Here is a 17,143-nt window from a genome sequence, read left to right as displayed (position 1 = left end):
AACAATGAGAATAAGTAAAAAAATTGTTTATCTCCGACATTTTTACAATGAGTACTTCGATATTGCATACATGAATATTGTAAGGTATTCTGCATTCCATTAAATTTATCTATGCTAAAATAATTTTATGTACTTCTTAAATTATAATCTCAAGTACAAACCGATGAGTGAGTTTATAATATATTTACGACCTAGAGAAGATAATAAATTTTATTATGAATCGCTACGTAATGCTACAGCAACTCGGTGATGGTACTTATGGATCGGTGGCATTAGCGCAACGCCGAGATACTGGAGAAAAAGTAGCTATCAAACGAATGAAACGCAAGTACTATTCCTGGGATGAAGCGATGAATCTCCGAGAAGTCAAATCACTAAAGAAACTCAATCATGCAAACATCGTAAAGTTACGCGAGGTGATCAGAGAAAACGATACGCTTTATTTTGTGTTTGAATATATGCGGGGCAATTTGTACCAACTCATACGTGATGCAGAACGGCCGTTTGCCGAACCAGTTTTGCGAAACATTTTGTACCAAGTTTTGCAAGGTCTTCAACATATGCATCGACATGGCTTTTTTCATCGTGACTTAAAACCAGAAAATTTATTATGCGCTGGACCCGAACTTGTCAAAATAGCTGACTTAGGCCTAGCAAGGGAAGTTCGATCTCGACCACCTTACACAGATTACGTATCTACTCGATGGTATCGTGCACCGGAAGTTTTACTGCACGATACTCACTATGGCGCGCCGATAGACCTATGGGCTCTTGGGTGTATTATGGCTGAGCTTTACACATGTCGACCCCTTTTTCCGGGCAATTCTGAAATAGATCAGTTATATAAAATTTGTTCAATATTGGGGACTCCATCTCGTGAAGAGTGGCCCGAAGGTTATGGTCTCGCTGAAGTTTTAAGGTTCAGGTTTCCTGCCAGCACCGGCGTTCCCCTCGGGCGGGTTGTGCAGAATGCTTCTCAAGCTGCCGTGGCTCTGCTGGCTGCGCTGCTTCGTTACCCACCGCGAGACCGCCCCACCGCTGTGCAAGCTCTTCGGTATGATACAACTACTATTCAAAAATTTAGTAAAATCAAATACATCGTTTAATTCTACCGTATACTATAAATTGTTTTCCAGATTTCCTTATTTTGCAGTTGGTACCGCATTAGTTCTTCCACCACCAATATCACATTCAAGAAGGTTTGATTAGTTTTATTGTTGTATATGCGACTACCTTATCTTAGTGACTAGTGTCTTATAGATATTAGTTAATTTTTTGTTTGTTTGTTTTTTTGGTTTTTCATAATACACACATACAATAATGTTATATCGGTGTTGAGTAGCGCCTTTCCCCCAAGGTTGCCCAAAATAATAAAACCTTTCCTTCAACTGCTTTATTGCTCTTCACAATATATAAGTGTTATTTATGCTAGCCGTTATGCACTACTGACTTTAAATTCTAATAAATCTAAAAAGCGTCGGGGAAACAATGTGGACGCACACATATACAAAAAGCTCGATCAGCGAATTGTACATGTGTGTCCCTACATTATTCCCCCCCTTTTTCAAAAAAAAAAAAAAAAAATAATAATTATACACTCCAAAAAATACAAAGACAAACACAGAAATTGCCGTAAAATACAAATGAGATAACAATGCAATACTGAATACATATTAATTCGTAATATTTCATAATGTCACAACAATAAAAATAAGATCTTACATCTAAACGGCTTAGCCTAATTAAAATTGATCGGATTACACTTCACTACACGAATTTATCCATATTTTACAATTAATACAAGTTTAATAAAAATGCTAAATGAGTGACGATATTATTACCTATGTAATCCGATATAACTTACTAAGTAAATAAGTACTAATTATTACAAAAACAGGAAATACTAAATAAGCATCTTCAATGCGTAAAAACAAAACTATCGTATTACTTTATTCTTTCGCAATTGTTACACAAAAATGTAAAATATGCACAATATAATGTTAATCATATTTATGTAAAACATAAAATGAAATGATTAGCAATAATATGAAACAATAAAAACAAATTAAATTACATACTTCAAAACGTTGTATAGTGAACAATTAATATAAAAATTTGTATAAGACGCAAAAGCTACATGTAAAAAAATATAAACTTACATTCTAACAAAAATGTATATAACACACAAGTATAATAAATTGAATTACATACAATACAGATAATACTTCTAATTAAAGACAATAGCTAAATACTGTGTGAAAGTACTATATCGCAAATCGCACGGGTCGTCGGATTACGCGACCGCTCCTAGTTACGCTTATGGGTGGCGCATGCTTAACCGACTTCGATAAAGATGTATTATGTGGAACAATATTGTTCTCACCTGTAACATCATCTTTTAATATAAAGGCTGGCTTTAACCTGTCAATGGAAACGCGTGCGACTCTATCCGGAAATTGTATTTTAAAAACTTTAGAATCACGTCGGGGTCACCAATGTTGAGTAGTGCCTTTGCCCCCGTAGGTTGCCCCAAATAATAAAGCCTTTCCTTCGACTGCTTTATTACTCTTCACAATACATAAGTGTTATTTATGCTAGCCGTTATGCACTACTGACTTTAAATTCTAATAAATCTAAAAAGCGTCGGGGAAACAATGTGGACGCACACATATACAAAAAGCTCGATCAGCGAATTGTACATGTGTGTCCCTACAGTGCTCAACGCCGCTAAAGAAGTTTTCACTTCAAAAAGAGATACCGATTGTAGGGACACACATGTACAATTCGCTGATCGAGCTTTTTGTATATGTGTGCGTCCACATTGTTTCCCCGACGCTTTTTAGATTTATTAGAATTTAAAGTCAGTAGTGCATAACGGCTAGCATAAATAACACTTATATATTGTGAAGAGTAATAAAGCAGTTGAAGGAAAGGTTTTATTATTTGGGCAACCTACGGGGGCAAAGGCACTACTCAACATTGGTGACCCCGACAAAGAACAACAAGAAATTATAATAAAATAAAATTATTTTGAAGACAATTTATTGGAAGAATTTAAATTTTAACATGGCGATGCCTACATCTAACCGTTTCGGCACCCTTTCGGCGGAATTGGCGAAAATCAACGAGCGTCTCTCAAACATCGAGCGCTCACGATCACGAGCGGTACACCGGCGACCCAGAACACCGTCACGCAATTTTCGAGAGTCTTCAAGGTCATCTTCGAAGCGACGTCGTCCCGGCGCACCTGACTGGTTGTGCAGCTACCACTTCAGGTTCCGGCAGCGCGCTCACAAGTGCATCCCACCGTGTGCCTGGAAGAGAAGCCCCAGCCCCAGCGCAGCAGCCGCCCAGCCGGAAAACTAGCGAGGCAGGTGCAGACTACGGCGGAGGTCTGTACCATCACGCCGTGCAGCCGTCTCATGGTAACAGATTTAAATACTAACTTAAAATTTTTAGTAGATACCGGTGCCAATGTCTCCGTTTTACCCGTACCTAGAAATCCATTTAAATACAATAAATTATGTCGATCCAATCTTAAGTTATACGCTGCTAACGGTACAGAAATTGCAACCTATGGCATTAAATCTATTGTTTTAAATCTTAATTTAAGAAGACCGTACCGTTGGGATTTTATTTTAGCAGATGTCAAACAGCCAATATTGGGAGCTGATTTTTTAACACATCATAAATTATTAGTTGATTTGTATCGAAAAAAGTTAATAGATCAAGTTACCGATTTACATGTATTAGCCTCCTTAGTTTCGTGTACGCAACAATCGCTAAATTCTGTGTGCAAAAGTCACCCGTATTACGATTTATTAAGTATGTTTCCTGACATTATTAAGCCGATGTCGTTTAAAGAAACTACATCGCATAACGTTTTGCATTATATAGAGACGAGCGGCCCACCTATTCATGCTCGAGCTAGACCGTTGCCCCCGGATAGATACAAAAAGGTGAAGGAAGAGTTCAGGGTTATGCAAGAATTAGGTATCTGTAGGCCTTCTAAAAGTGCTTGGGCTAGTCCGCTTCATGTTGTAGTTAAAAAGAATGGCGAGTTAAGGCCGTGCGGAGACTATCGACAGCTCAACGCAATTACAAAGCCCGACAGATATCCAGTTCCGCGATTACACGACTTCACTTTTATATTGGCTAATAAAAAAATATATTCAAAAGTAGACATAAATAGAGCCTATCACTGCATAAAAGTTGCCCCATGCGATATAGAAAAAACTGCTATTATTACCCCTTTTGGACTTTTCGAATTTCCCCGTATGAGTTTTGGCCTAAGGAACGCCGCACAAACGTTTCAACGTTTTATGAACAATACCGTTTTACAAGGTCTCGATTTTTTGTTTTGTTACTTAGATGACGTCATAATTGCCAGCGAAAATGAGACTTTACATCAAGAACATTTGAAGTTAGTATTCGAACGTTTCAATACATACGGCATATCTATAAACTTAAGCAAGTGTAGCTTCGGACAGTCGCGTATAGAATTCTTAGGTCACGAAGTAAGTGTAGATGGAATTAAACCACTCAAAGACAAGGTCGAGGCCATAGTTAATTTTCCTAAACCCGTTACAGTATCGGATTTAAGACGATTTTTAGGAATGATCAATTTTTATAGACCACATTTACCTCATTTAGCGTCACATCAATGCGAACTCAATAAATATTTAGTAAATTCTAGGAAAAATGATAAATCGAAAATTATTTGGAACAATGTTAGTGATAATGCTTTTGTGCAATGTAAGATAGGACTACAAAATGCCGTCACATTGTCACATCCCCTTTTAGATGTTCCCTTAGCCTTGATGACCGACGCTTCCAATACCTGTATGGGTGCGGTATTGCAACAGCGAGTAAAAGGTAAGTGGATACCCCTAGGATATTTTTCCAAAAAATTTTCGCCTACCGAGCAAAAGTATTCTACTTATGATAGGGAATTACTAGCGATTTTTCAAGCTATTAAATATTTTAGGAAATTGTTTGAAGGCCGTCCTTTAACAATATATACAGATCATAAGCCATTATGTCATGCATTTTCTAAAATAGGTAATGACAGTAAAGAAACGCCTAGAAGGACGCGACAATTACTTTTTATAAGTGAATTTACGGTCGACATACAGCATATTAGCGGTAAAGATAATATTGTAGCCGATACTTTATCGCGCGTAGAAACAATTGTTTGCCCGACTGTACTCGACTTCAACGAACTTGCTGACTCGCAAGCGAAAGACGAGTACTTGATTAATATGACACGTAGTGGGCATAGCGATAATAATGTAAAATTTAAGAAAATGTATTTACCGACTTGTAAAAAAGGAGTATATTGCGAAGTTTCAAATAATATTATTAGACCTTATTTAACAGAGTATTTTAGAAAAATTGCTTTCGATAGTGTTCACAATTTAAGTCATCCCGGTATACGTACGACTCGTAAGATGGTCACTAAACAATTTTTTTGGCCTAGTATGAATAAAGATATAGGGAAATGGACCAAAGCGTGTGTATCATGTCAAAGGTCGAAGATTTCGCGTCACGTTGTTTCGGATATAGGGAAATTCCCGGAAGTTTCGCGATTCGAGCATATCCATGTGGATTTAGTTGGTCCATTGCCGACATCTCCACAGGGATTTAGATATTTATTAACAATTATAGATAGATGTACGCGTTGGCCTGAAGCATTTCCCGTTAAAGAAATTACTGCAGACGTCGTTGCTAAGCATATTTATGAAGGATGGATAGTTAGGTATGGTTGTCCCGTCCGTATTACTAGCGATCAAGGACGTCAGTTTGAGTCGAATCTATTTTTAAAGTTAATGTCATTTTTGGGCATTAATAAAATTCGTACTACACCTTACCACCCACAAAGTAATGGCGCGGTGGAAAGGTGGCATAGATCGTTGAAGGCAGCCCTTATGGCAAGACTGCTTAGTAGTAATAAAACGTGGTTAGACGAATTACCCACTGTTATGTTAGGGTTGAGAGCAGCAATACGAACTGATAGTAATGTTAGTGCCGCAGAATTGGCCTTCGGTAAAACTTTACGTTTGCCTGGCGAGTTCTACGATAATTCTACAAATGACTGTGATGTAAACGATCCTTATAGTTTGGTAGAGAAAATCCGTGAAACTATATCTCAGTATCGTCCGACGAGAGATAAGACGAACGCAAAGAAAATATTCGTTTATTCCGATTTACAAAGTTGTAGTCACGTTTTTGTTAGAGATGACGCAGTACACAGGTCTCTAAAACCGCCTTATGATGGTCCTTATCAAGTGTTAGAACGTAGTTCTAAAGTTTTTAAAATACAATTTCCGGATAGAGTCGCACGCGTTTCCATTGACAGGTTAAAGCCAGCCTTTATATTAAAAGATGATGTTACAGTTGAGAACAATATTGTTCCACATAATACATCTTTATCGAAGTCGGTTAAGCATGCGCCACCCATAAGCGTAACTAGGAGCGGTCGCGTAATCCGACGACCCGTGCGATTTGCGATATAGTACTTTCACACAGTATTTAGCTATTGTCTTTAATTCGAAGTATTATCTGTATTGTATGTAATTCAATTTATTATACTTGTGTGTTATATACATTTTTGTTAGAATGTAAGTTTATATTTGTTTACATGTAATATTGCGTCTTATACAAATTTTTATATTAATTGTTCACTATACAACGTTTTGAAGTAAAAGTTTTTATTGTTTCATATTATTGTTTAATCATTTCATTTTATGTTTTACATAAATATGATTAACATTATATTGTGCATATTTTACATTTTTGTGTAACTATTGCGAAAGAATAAAGTAATACGATAGTTTTGTTTTTACGCATTGAAGATGCTTATTTAGTATTTCCTGTTTTTGTAATAATTAGTACCTATTTACTTAGTGAGTTATATCGGATTACATAGGTAATAATATCGTCACTCATTTAGCATTTTTATTAAACTTGTATTAATTGTAACATATGGATAAATTCGTGTAGTGAAGTGTAATCCGATCAATTTTAATTAGGCTAAGCCGTTTAGATGTAAGATCTTATTTTTATTGTTGTGACATTATGAAATATTACGAATTAATATGTATTCAGTATTGCATTGTTATCTCATTTGTATTTTACGGCAATTTCTGTGTTTGTCTTTGTATTTTTTGGAGTGTATAATTATTATTTTTTTTTTTTGAAAAAGGGGGGGAATAATGTAGGGACACACATGTACAATTCGCTGATCGAGCTTTTTGTATATGTGTGCGTCCACATTGTTTCCCCGACGCTTTTTAGATTTATTAGAATTTAAAGTCAGTAGTGCATAACGGCTAGCATAAATAACACTTATGTATTGTGAAGAGTAATAAAGCAGTCGAAGGAAAGGCTTTATTATTTGGGGCAACCTACGGGGGCAAAGGCACTACTCAACAAGCACTTTTTCTGTAATGGGTATAAAATCTTAAACTCGCGTCAGGACACGAAAAGCGTAAGACGGATGGAGAGAACTCAACGTTAATAATCAAGTTTTCACTTCTGCCGGCACTCCTGGAGTGCAACCCGTCTTTTTTTTATATAAAAATAGCTGCTACTCTTGCTTTTCTTTTTGAAAATTTACTTGGGCTATCTGGTTCGGCTAGTTACCTACACTGCTATAATGAGATTATGTCGACCCAAAGCTTAGAGCATTAAACTCTAAGATCAAAAGTTTCATCCTGTTTCATCTATGTATAATTCAATCGTAAATGAAGTTAATTAATATTTCAGAAGCAGTACGCGTGGTGAAGCGGAAAATATTCTTCCAAACACTAACGAACTTAGCAATCTACCTGCTGTCGCATTGATGCCGCCACAGGACCGTTTCGCAGACATTTTGGGGTCGGTCATAAATTGGAAACATGTTGGGACTTTCGATCGATCTCCTCTTTACGTTGGAAAAATAATTTCGAAATTTTGTCGTATAGGGGAGAAGTGGTTCATTCGTCTCACATTTCCCGGGCCGGTGTGGGCGATAAGCGCGGGCGCAGCGTGCTCGCGCCGCTGCAAGCGGCCCCCGCGTCCAAGGCGGGCCAAGCGCGAGGGCGCGCGTGCGGCGCGGGCGCGCTGGCGGAAGGCGCCGCGGCCGCATATCTGAACACGACGCGTTACGTCACAGGCGCCCGTATCGACACTTCCCTTTTTCGTCCACTCCCGCTCCGTTCTTTGCATGGTATGATGAAACAGAACGAAAGGTCTTGTTACCCTATTGTAATTATTGTGTCTAATATTTTTTGGGTTCCGTAATGAAAAGTCCGGAATACTCTGCATCAATCAAAATAAGAATCACGTAAATCGGTTCAGTAAAATCGGCTCAATCGATGAACATACATTGTATACATAATAAAAACATATTATATTTATACCGGTTGAATTGAGATCATCCTCCTTTTTTTGAAGTCGGTTAAAAATAGTACAAATATTTAAGATATAAAAAAAGTGATTTGATGTATGTTTATGTTTAAGTTTTTGTAAGAAAGTTTAATATTTTTTTAATATAAGTTATTAACAGTAGCGACATCTATTTTCAAATTATGGTAAAGGAAGGTCCATGATATTTATTATGTATATAGAATTAGCTGAGCCCCGCGGTTTCACCCGCGTGGCTGAGCTCCTGTTGGTCTTAACGTGATGATATATAGCCTATAGCCTTCCTCGATAAATGAACTTTATAAAACCGAAAGAATTTTAAAAACCGGACCAGTAGTTCCCGAGATTAGCGCGTTCAAACAAACAAACAAACTCTTCAGCTTTATAATATTAGTATAGATATTATATGTATGTATATTATAAATGCGAAAGTAACTATGTCTGTCTGTTTACGCTTTCCCGCTTAAACCTCTAAAAAAATTTGGCATAGAAAATCTTTAGACCCTGAGAAAGAACATAGGCTACCTTTTATTGCGAAATATTATGTACCACGAGCGAAGCCGGGGCGGACCGACAGTACCTTAATAATTTAATATGTAGGTATTGCGATTAAAAGGTGTCATTTAATGAAAAAAGAAAATAAGCTAATAAATTCGTCTTAAAATAGACAATTTTAACTTGAGACTGCTGGAATGCGACATAATATTAGTTTTTACTAGGTAGGTACCCAAAGTACCCAAGTATGTAAAACTGGTTGGATACATTTTGGAAAGCCTATAATATTAATTATATTATTGTTGAAAATAACATCTCAAGTTATTTCGTATGGGTTAGAGTCTTAGAGTTTAGACTGTGGCAATTACTAATAAAAATCGAATGGGAATCATGGGAAAAAAATAAATAACATTTTTTAATAGGCACAGATGACCCGGAATAAATAGGCTCAATACATTTAGTTAATATGTACTATGTAGTAGTACCATAGAGATAATAATATGTACTTACTACATATAATATCTCTATGCATAGTACATATTATAACTCAATGGCTCAATATTCCTAATAATGTTCTGTCATTCCGGAATAATATTCTAGTAATTTTCTTCTGGTGAAAGAATTCTTATTTCAAACTGGTCCAGTAGTTTCAGAGCATTTGTCTTTTAAATAAACAAATTAAATAAATTACATTTACATTTTGTAGTATTGTGTGTCTTTATAAGTGAGGATAGGTAGTAGTAGTCTTTATAAGTGAGTAAGTGAGGAATAAATGAAATAAAAACTGACTACCTAATATGTATTATAGTCTAAAATGTTAAAAGTTGTTCGTTATAATTTATTTATAATATGTTTTTATTCGTTTAGAAGCGGCTGCCGTGGGTAGCGGTGCATCTCGTGTTGATTGGGCTGCAAAATATCTACGTTAAAGACATCCTTCATTGTAAAATAAAAGCATTTAGATATAATTTTGTGTATTATTATTTTTCCTTTAAATAAAAGGTTTGCAATGATGCAATAAGAAATAACTGAGGATGATCAATGGTTGTTATATGCAATACAATGCTTAAATAATACAAATAATTGAACTTCATACAATACTATATTATATTATTTACATATTTGCTTTCATATAAAATCTGTGAACAATCAACAAGGCGCAATAGGCGTCACTCATATTTGAGGTAGGGTTTGGTATCAGGCAATGCTGCGTTGTGTGAATGGGCCGAGTGCTGCCAGGCGTCGGGGGGCCAGCTGTACACGCGCGGCGCGCCACCCTCTAGCAGCCCCCAGCCCAGCAGTTGGGAGCGCGCACTGCGGTCCCGCTTGGGGGATGCAGTTGAAATGTTCACTGACACCCCTTTAATAATGTGGTCTTGCCCGCATAAGGATTGGGCAACCTCAGGGTCTAAAAATGTTACAAAGCTAAAAGCCCGAAACGGTTTAGGCACAAACACATCAGTCACCTGTCCGAACGCACCAAAGTACTCTCGGAGGTCATCAGCTGTGAGGCTTTCGGTGCAACGTCCCACAAAAACTTTGCGATGAGCTGCAGAGCCTCCATCCTTACTATTAGGGATGCGTACATCACACCAACGACCATCGATCATGTGTCTTCTTCCGAGGGCTCTCATTTGAGCCTCATAATCAGCGAACTTAATAAAACCGAAACCTTTAGAAAGTCCCGTTTTCGTGTCCCGCTTCACTTGCACCATAAGCAGTTCTCCAAACGCGGTAAAGTAATCACGCACAGCGTCCTCGCCCGTCTTCCACGGTAGCCCGAGTACTATGAGATCCGAGCAGCGCGGTCGAGGTGCAGAAGTTGGGACATCCGATCGCGGGAAGGCGCAAAAATAGCGAAAGGCCGCCCACCCCTCTGCTGGCGGTAGGACACGGTCATCCGACAGTCGCAATCCACGTAGTCGACCTCCGGATCTATACTTCAGACCACTAGCTCCGGCGAACTGCGCGGAAATCGTGCTCAGTAACAAAGAGCCGTCTTCCTCGGTCGGCAGCTCGATGGGCTCATCTTGTTCGCCCTCGCTTACTACCACGTACTCTATCGACATCTCGTTTACCAACCGACACAAATAGCCCAACACCACATTGCGTTCACTTTACATTTCAAGTTAGTCAAAATTCGTGGTTTATTTAAATTTTTATATCTTTTTTTCGATTGATTTTTAATATTAAAGAATATGTAATAATTCTCTTGATAAATAAAAAATAATTACGTGAAATATCAACTCTATCAGGTCTATCAGGTACTTTGTGACAGTTGAATGACATTGACAGAACGAGTATGACGTTTCATTTTCGAATTGCCATCTTGTTATGAACCACAGAACACTAGTACTCCTAGCGGAGTACTCCTGTTAGTGGTAGTTTTCCAATTACAGAGCATAATGCGACTCAGTGGCGCACAATGCCGAATAATTATGCTGATGCTTATTTGGAACGTGAATTAGTTTTCAAATGCACCAGCAGGTTGCGCTAAGTTCAGTGTTGAAAAAAAAATATTCATAGAGTTAGCAATACATAATAATTGGTTGAAAACTATTTACGGTTATTTTAAGTAATTTGGATTTTGATTCACTATTTCATTAACATTTTTTTCAATGTTTGTACCTTCATCCATACTTATATTTATTTTTGACGTGACAACGTCTTATAATTTGATAAAGCCGGCTGCACGAACGAAAAAACATGACTCATGCGGCGTTACCTCGCTCTGACTCATCTGAGACGTTCCATGTAAGGCTTGAAGTGCGAGCGAGAGCACGGAACGAGCGACAAAGAAGCACAATCGGACGTTGTTACGTTCAACTATCGTCAGTAAACCGACTTTACAGACATTGATTGATCGATTGATTGATCGATTATTGATCGATCGATTGATTCAATCGATTGATTGATTGATCGATTGATCGATTTATTGATCTATTCAATCGATTGATTGATTGATTGATTCAATCGATTGAATGATTGATTGATTCAATCGATTGAATGATTGATCGATTGATTGATCGATTATTGATCGATTGATCGATTGATTGATCAATTTATTGATTGATTGATCGATCGATTGCTCGATTGATTGAATGATTGATCGATTCAATCGATCGATTATTGATAGATTGATCGATTTATTGATCGATCGATTGATCGATTATTGATCGATTGATCGCTTGATTGATCGATTTATTAATTTGATCGATTGATTGATTGATCGATTGATTGATCAATCGATTGATCCCCCCATCAGTTCCAAGCCTTGTCGTGGCCGGGGGGGCTCAGTAGCTTGGAGTGCACTCGTGTACTCTGAGTGAAGCTAATTGGACGCGGAGGGGCTGAAAGGCCGGTCTGTCGTCTGACGACATGATTGGTTCGACGGCCAGGGATCCATATAGCTGGCTGGCTGGCTTGAAGGCAGGCTGGCCGGGCTGGCTGGAACCGGCTGGTCACACCGGCTGCCTCGCTGGCTGGCTAGGGGGCCGGCTGGCAGGCTGGCTGAAACCGGCCCACCGGTTGGCTGGCTGGCTGCTTTGAGCCGCGGCGGCTGGCTGGCATGCTGTCACCGGCTGGTTGTCCGGCTGGCTGGCTGGCTGGCTGGATGGCTGGCTAGCTGGCTAGGATCCTCCGGGGGGCCAGGATTGGCTCAGGTGCCGTTGTGGTACGGCGAGGTATGGCGGCTAGTGGTCGCGGCCTGGCAATTTGGCTGGGCAAAATGGGGTTGGAAGGTCGATTGGGCCTCGTTTGGGTCTCGTTCCGACCGACTGGCAGGCGGCTGCGCTTTGCGGCGGTGGATGGCGGCCAGAGGCCGCGCGCGTTGTTTTTTGTTGGTAGTCTAACTACCAACAAAACAGGGGGCGGGATCCCGACGCGTCACTTTTGTGACACGCGGTGACTCCTGTAGGTGGGTGTAGGGCGGCGGCTGTCCTGTGACAGCCGTCTGCCAACTCGTAATCCGGTCCGTGGGGCCGGACCGAGGGCCGCCACCTCTGGTGTGAGGTGGGGGCTGCGAGGGAAACCTCTATAAAAGTGCGCCGGAGGGTCCTTCGACGCGTGAATCACGTTTCAGAGGGCCTTTCGGCGCGCGCCCTTCGGCCGGTCGATGCTGGGGTCGAGGGTTTGGGGAACGCCGATGATGGAACGGGGAACAATCCATCATCGGCGAGCGGGTGGCGTGAGCTCGTGTACAGCTTGCGCCGCCCCGGGGTGGGCATTTGGTGGAGGGCCTGGAAACGGGCAAGTGGCGGAGGGCCTGGAAACGGGCAACTGCTGGGCGGGACATGCGGAAGATTGCGAATGTGTACCCGCATCCCGTCTAAAGCAGCGCGTTGGTACACGGTGGGGTTTTAGTCGGTAGGAATCCGACATAACCCACGGCTCCTTCCCCGGGAGCCGTGGGTATCTTAGGCAAGATTTCCCCACTTGAAAAAAAAAAAAAGGGTTGGGTTGGGTTAGGTTTTTTTTTTTTTTAAAAAGCACCCGCCATCTCAGGGTGTTGTATGCTTTCCTCTGGAATATTGTCCAGAGATGTTTATTTTGCTTTTAATCAAATAAATACCAAGAATTTTTTATTCACAATTAGGCCTAAATAAATACAATTTTAAGTAAAAAATACAAGTTAACAATAATTTACAATAATATTTCCAAATTAATCATAAAACATAAAAATTACATAATTAAATATTACATTAATTAAAACATTGCAATGGGAATAATAAAAAATAAAATAAAATAAATTAATACAATTTAAAATTTACAAATAAAATACTAAAATTAAATATTGCATTTAAAACCTACATAAATTAAAAACATTACAATGAAATTTATAAATAGAAATAAAACAATACGGCACAACACTTCACGGACACTCGAGCAACAGGTGAGAAACCGTCTCGTCGACTCCGGGCTGCCACAGACACGATGGATTCTCCTTCAGCTTGAATCTGTTCCTTAAATAGGTTAGGTTAGGTTAGGTTAGGTTAGGTTAGGTTAGGTTAGGTTAGGTTAGGTTAGGTTAGGTTTTTTTTTTTTTTTTTTAAAGCACCCGCCATCTCAGGGTGTTGTGTGCTTGTCTCTGGAATATAGTCCAGAGGTATTTGTTTGCCTTTTAATCAAATAAAAACACAATATTATTTATTAACAATTTGGGCCTTAATTAAATACAATTAAAATTACAATTACAAATTAGCAATACAAAAATAAATAAATACAAATTAACAATGTCCAATAAAAATTTAAATTGATTATAATAAACAATAATAAAAAGTCACATTTGAAACATAAAATTACAAATTCAATATTACATTTAAAACTTACATTAATAAAAACATTACAATAAAAATACAATTGAAACAGTACGGCACAACAATAAAACTTAACCCTAACATCACAGCTTATCACAGTTTCGTTTGTTTACCACCCCAACAATGTACTTACAATATCCCAGGAATTCATTCCTCATTTTGTCCCCCAGGGCCGCAGGCAGATTCTCACCCGTCATCACGATGCCCAATTTTTGCTCAATAACATATCTATCTCTTGCAAAAATCGGACACTCGAGCAACAGGTGAGAAACCGTCTCGTCGACTCCGGGCTGACACAGGCACGATGGATTCTCTTTCAGCTTGAATCTGTTCAAGTAGAAGGCGGATCCACCGTGTCCAGTCAGTACTTGTGTGGTGTGGTGTGTGATGTCTATTTTCCGTACTATTTTGTATGCAGCAGCAGCGCTTGGGAAAAAGAGCTTCGTGCCTCCAGCCGTCTCCCCCACATCGTATCTCCTGTCCCATTCGTCAATCGTATCCTGTCTCAAGATACGTTTGACGAATGAAACAGGACACAGATCGTAGTCGGGTTTCCTCTTCGACCCCAGAGCGGCCTCCTTGGCTAACTGGTCCAATCTTTCGTTCCCCCTTAGCCCTGCGTGCGCCTTGATCCAAAACAGAGCGACCTCCCGCCTCTGCAAAGCAGCTTTTCGGAGGGCCGCCCTTGTTTGCACAGCAAGGGGGTGGGGGGAACCGAGTGTGACTGCCTGGAGGGCCGATCTGGAGTCGCTGAAGATGCCGACCTTCGACACTCCACTCTTGCAGGCTCTAATTACTGCTCTTTGGAGCGCTAGGAGTTCGGCCTGGTAGACGGTGCAATACGGCGGCAAAGCAAGCTTGACGGCCTTCGTCTCGGCCTCCCCCTCCCATACGGAAAGGGCGGCTCCGACTCGACCCTCAATCTTGCTGCCGTCCGTGTAGATCCTATGTACGTGGCTATTAGCCACGAGGTTAGGTTAGGTTAGGTTAGGTTAGGTTAGGTTAGGTTAGGTTAGGTTAGGTTAGGTTAGGTTAGGTTAGGTTAGGTTAGGTTAGGTTAGGTTAGGATAGGTTAGGTTAGGTTAGGTTAGGTTAGGTTAGGTTAGGTTAGGTTAGGTTAGGTTAGGTTAGGTTAGGTTAGGTTAGGTTAGGTTAGGTTAGGTTAGGTTAGGTTAGGTTAGGTTAGGTTAGGTTAGGTTAGGTTAGGTTAGGTTAGGTTAGGTTAGGTTAGGTTAGGTTAGGTTAGGTTAGGTTAGGTTAGGTTAGGTTAGGTTAGGTTAGGTTAGGTTAGGTTAGGTTAGGTTAGGTTAGGTTAGGTTAGGTTAGGTTAGGTTAGGTTAGGTTAGGTTAGGTTAGGTTAGGTTAGGTTAGGTTAGGTTAGGTTAGGTTCGCAATGGTTGGCAGCGACAGGTCGTGGCGCGCGGCTATCACATTCTGTGAAGATGTGATGTCGCAGAAGGAGGAAGCAGAGCGAGTCCGCGAGGGAGATCCCAACGCAGATCCTATTCGGCGGCGACGTCTTATTGGGCGCAGTCGCCGAGTCGCAACCGCTGTACACGGTCGCGACTTGCTTCCCTAATGATGGGTGCCGGACGGTGGAACGGGGACATAATCCATCGTCCGGTGCGGTGAGGCGGCGTGAGACGTGTTCCGTTCACGCCGCCCCCCAGGAAGGAGAAACTGGCGAACTCAAGCCAGGCCTTAATCGCGATGGGCCTATATAAAAAATAGGCTGCCGCTGACGGGGTTGCGGAAGTGGTTCGACCAAATACCCGCGACCCTGCCAATACAGCGGAGTGACGGAACACAGTGGAGTTTAGTCGGTAGTCGCCGCATTCTGCGGTGTGAGTCCGACATAACCCAGGGCCCTTTCCCCGAGCGCTCTGGGTATGCCTAAATGCATTCTCCACTATAAAAAAAAAAAAAAAAAAAAAAAAAAAAAAAAAAAAAAAAAAAAAAAAAAAAAAAAAAAAAAAAAAAAGGTTAGGTTAGGTTAGGTTAGGTTAGGTTAGGTTAGGTTAGGTTAGGTTAGGTTAGGTTAGGTTAGGTTAGGTTAGGTTAGGTTAGGTTAGGTTAGGTTAGGTTAGGTTAGGTTAGGTTAGGTTAGGTTAGGTTAGGTTAGGTTAGGTTAGGTTAGGTTAGGTTAGGTTAGGTTAGGTTAGGTTAGGTTAGGTTAGGTTAGGTTAGGTTAGGTTAGGTTAGGTTAGGTTAGGTTAGGTTAGGTTAGGTTAGGTTAGGTTAGGTTAGGTTAGGTTAGGTTAGGTTAGGTTAGGTTAGGTTAGGTTAGGTTAGGTTAGGTTAGGTTAGGTTAGGTTAGGTTAGGTTAGGTTAGGTTAGGTTAGGTTAGGTTAGGTTAGGTTAGGTTAGGTTAGGTTAGGTTAGGTTAGGTTAGGTTAGGTTAGGTTAGGTTAGGTTAGGTTAGGTTAGGTTAGGTTAGGTTAGGTTAGGTTAGGTTAGGTTAGGTTAGGTTAGGTTAGGTTAGGTTAGGTTAGGTTAGGTTAGGTTAGGTTAGGTTAGGTTAGGTTAGGTTAGGTTAGGTTAGGTTAGGTTAGGTTAGGTTAGGTTAGGTTAGGTTAGGTTAGGTTAGGTTAGGTTAGGTTAGGTTAGGTTAGGTTAGGTTAGGTTAGGTTAGGTTAGGTTAGGTTAGGTTAGGTTAGGTTAGGTTAGGTTAGGTTAGGTTAGGTTAGGTTAGGTTAGGTTAGGTTAGGTTAGGTTAGGTTAGGTTAGGTTAGGTTAGGTTAGGTTAGGTTAGGTTAGGTTAGGTTAGGTTAGGTTAGGTTAGGTTAGGTTTTTTTTTTTTTTTTTTTTTTTTTTTTTTTTTTTTTTTTTTTTTTTTTATTGAAAAGCACCCGCCATCTCAGGGTGTTGTATGCTTTCCTCTGGAATATTGTCCAGAGATGTTTATTTTGCTTTCAATCAAATAAATA

At 40.0% G+C, this 17,143-nt stretch overlaps 3 protein-coding genes across 4 annotated transcripts in view; 1 reads left to right on the top strand and 2 right to left on the bottom strand.

The window, feature by feature from the left end:
• The first annotated feature begins 26 nt into the window (after positions 1–26).
• LOC123694150 (serine/threonine-protein kinase MAK) lies at positions 27–9,869 on the top strand. 2 transcript variants are annotated; one of them, XM_045639475.1, is made up of 5 exons: positions 27–1,054; positions 1,137–1,199; positions 7,768–7,878; positions 7,965–8,209; positions 9,769–9,869. In XM_045639475.1, the coding sequence occupies exons 1-5, from the start codon at positions 216–218 to the stop codon at positions 9,828–9,830; spliced, it is 1,320 nt and encodes a 439-aa protein (XP_045495431.1). In that variant the 5' UTR covers positions 27–215; the 3' UTR covers positions 9,831–9,869. The 2 variants fall into 2 exon arrangements, with proteins under 2 accessions (XP_045495431.1, XP_045495432.1); XM_045639476.1 differs by lacking the exon at positions 7,768–7,878.
• Positions 9,870–9,984: 115 nt separating this feature from the next.
• On the bottom strand, positions 9,985–11,152 carry LOC123694152 (TAR DNA-binding protein 43-like). The gene has a single exon (XM_045639477.1). The coding sequence runs from the start codon at positions 10,968–10,970 to the stop codon at positions 10,071–10,073; it is 900 nt and encodes a 299-aa protein (XP_045495433.1). The 5' UTR covers positions 10,971–11,152; the 3' UTR covers positions 9,985–10,070.
• A 3,083-nt stretch (positions 11,153–14,235) lies between these two features.
• LOC123694627 overlaps positions 14,236–17,143 on the bottom strand; it is a 4,836-nt gene continuing 1,928 nt past the window's right edge. Inside the window, exon 2 of the mRNA XM_045640112.1 lies at positions 14,236–15,165. Within this exon, the coding sequence (XP_045496068.1) occupies positions 14,300–15,165 (866 nt within the window). The 3' untranslated portion in view covers positions 14,236–14,299. The remainder of the gene's footprint in view (positions 15,166–17,143) is intronic.

This window comes from Colias croceus, chromosome 9 (genome assembly GCF_905220415.1).
Source record: "Colias croceus chromosome 9, ilColCroc2.1".
Classification (NCBI taxonomy): Eukaryota; Metazoa; Arthropoda; class Insecta; order Lepidoptera; family Pieridae; genus Colias; species Colias croceus.
The sequence above is the reverse complement of the archived record's forward strand: the minus strand, read 5'-3'. Positions and strand labels throughout refer to the sequence as shown.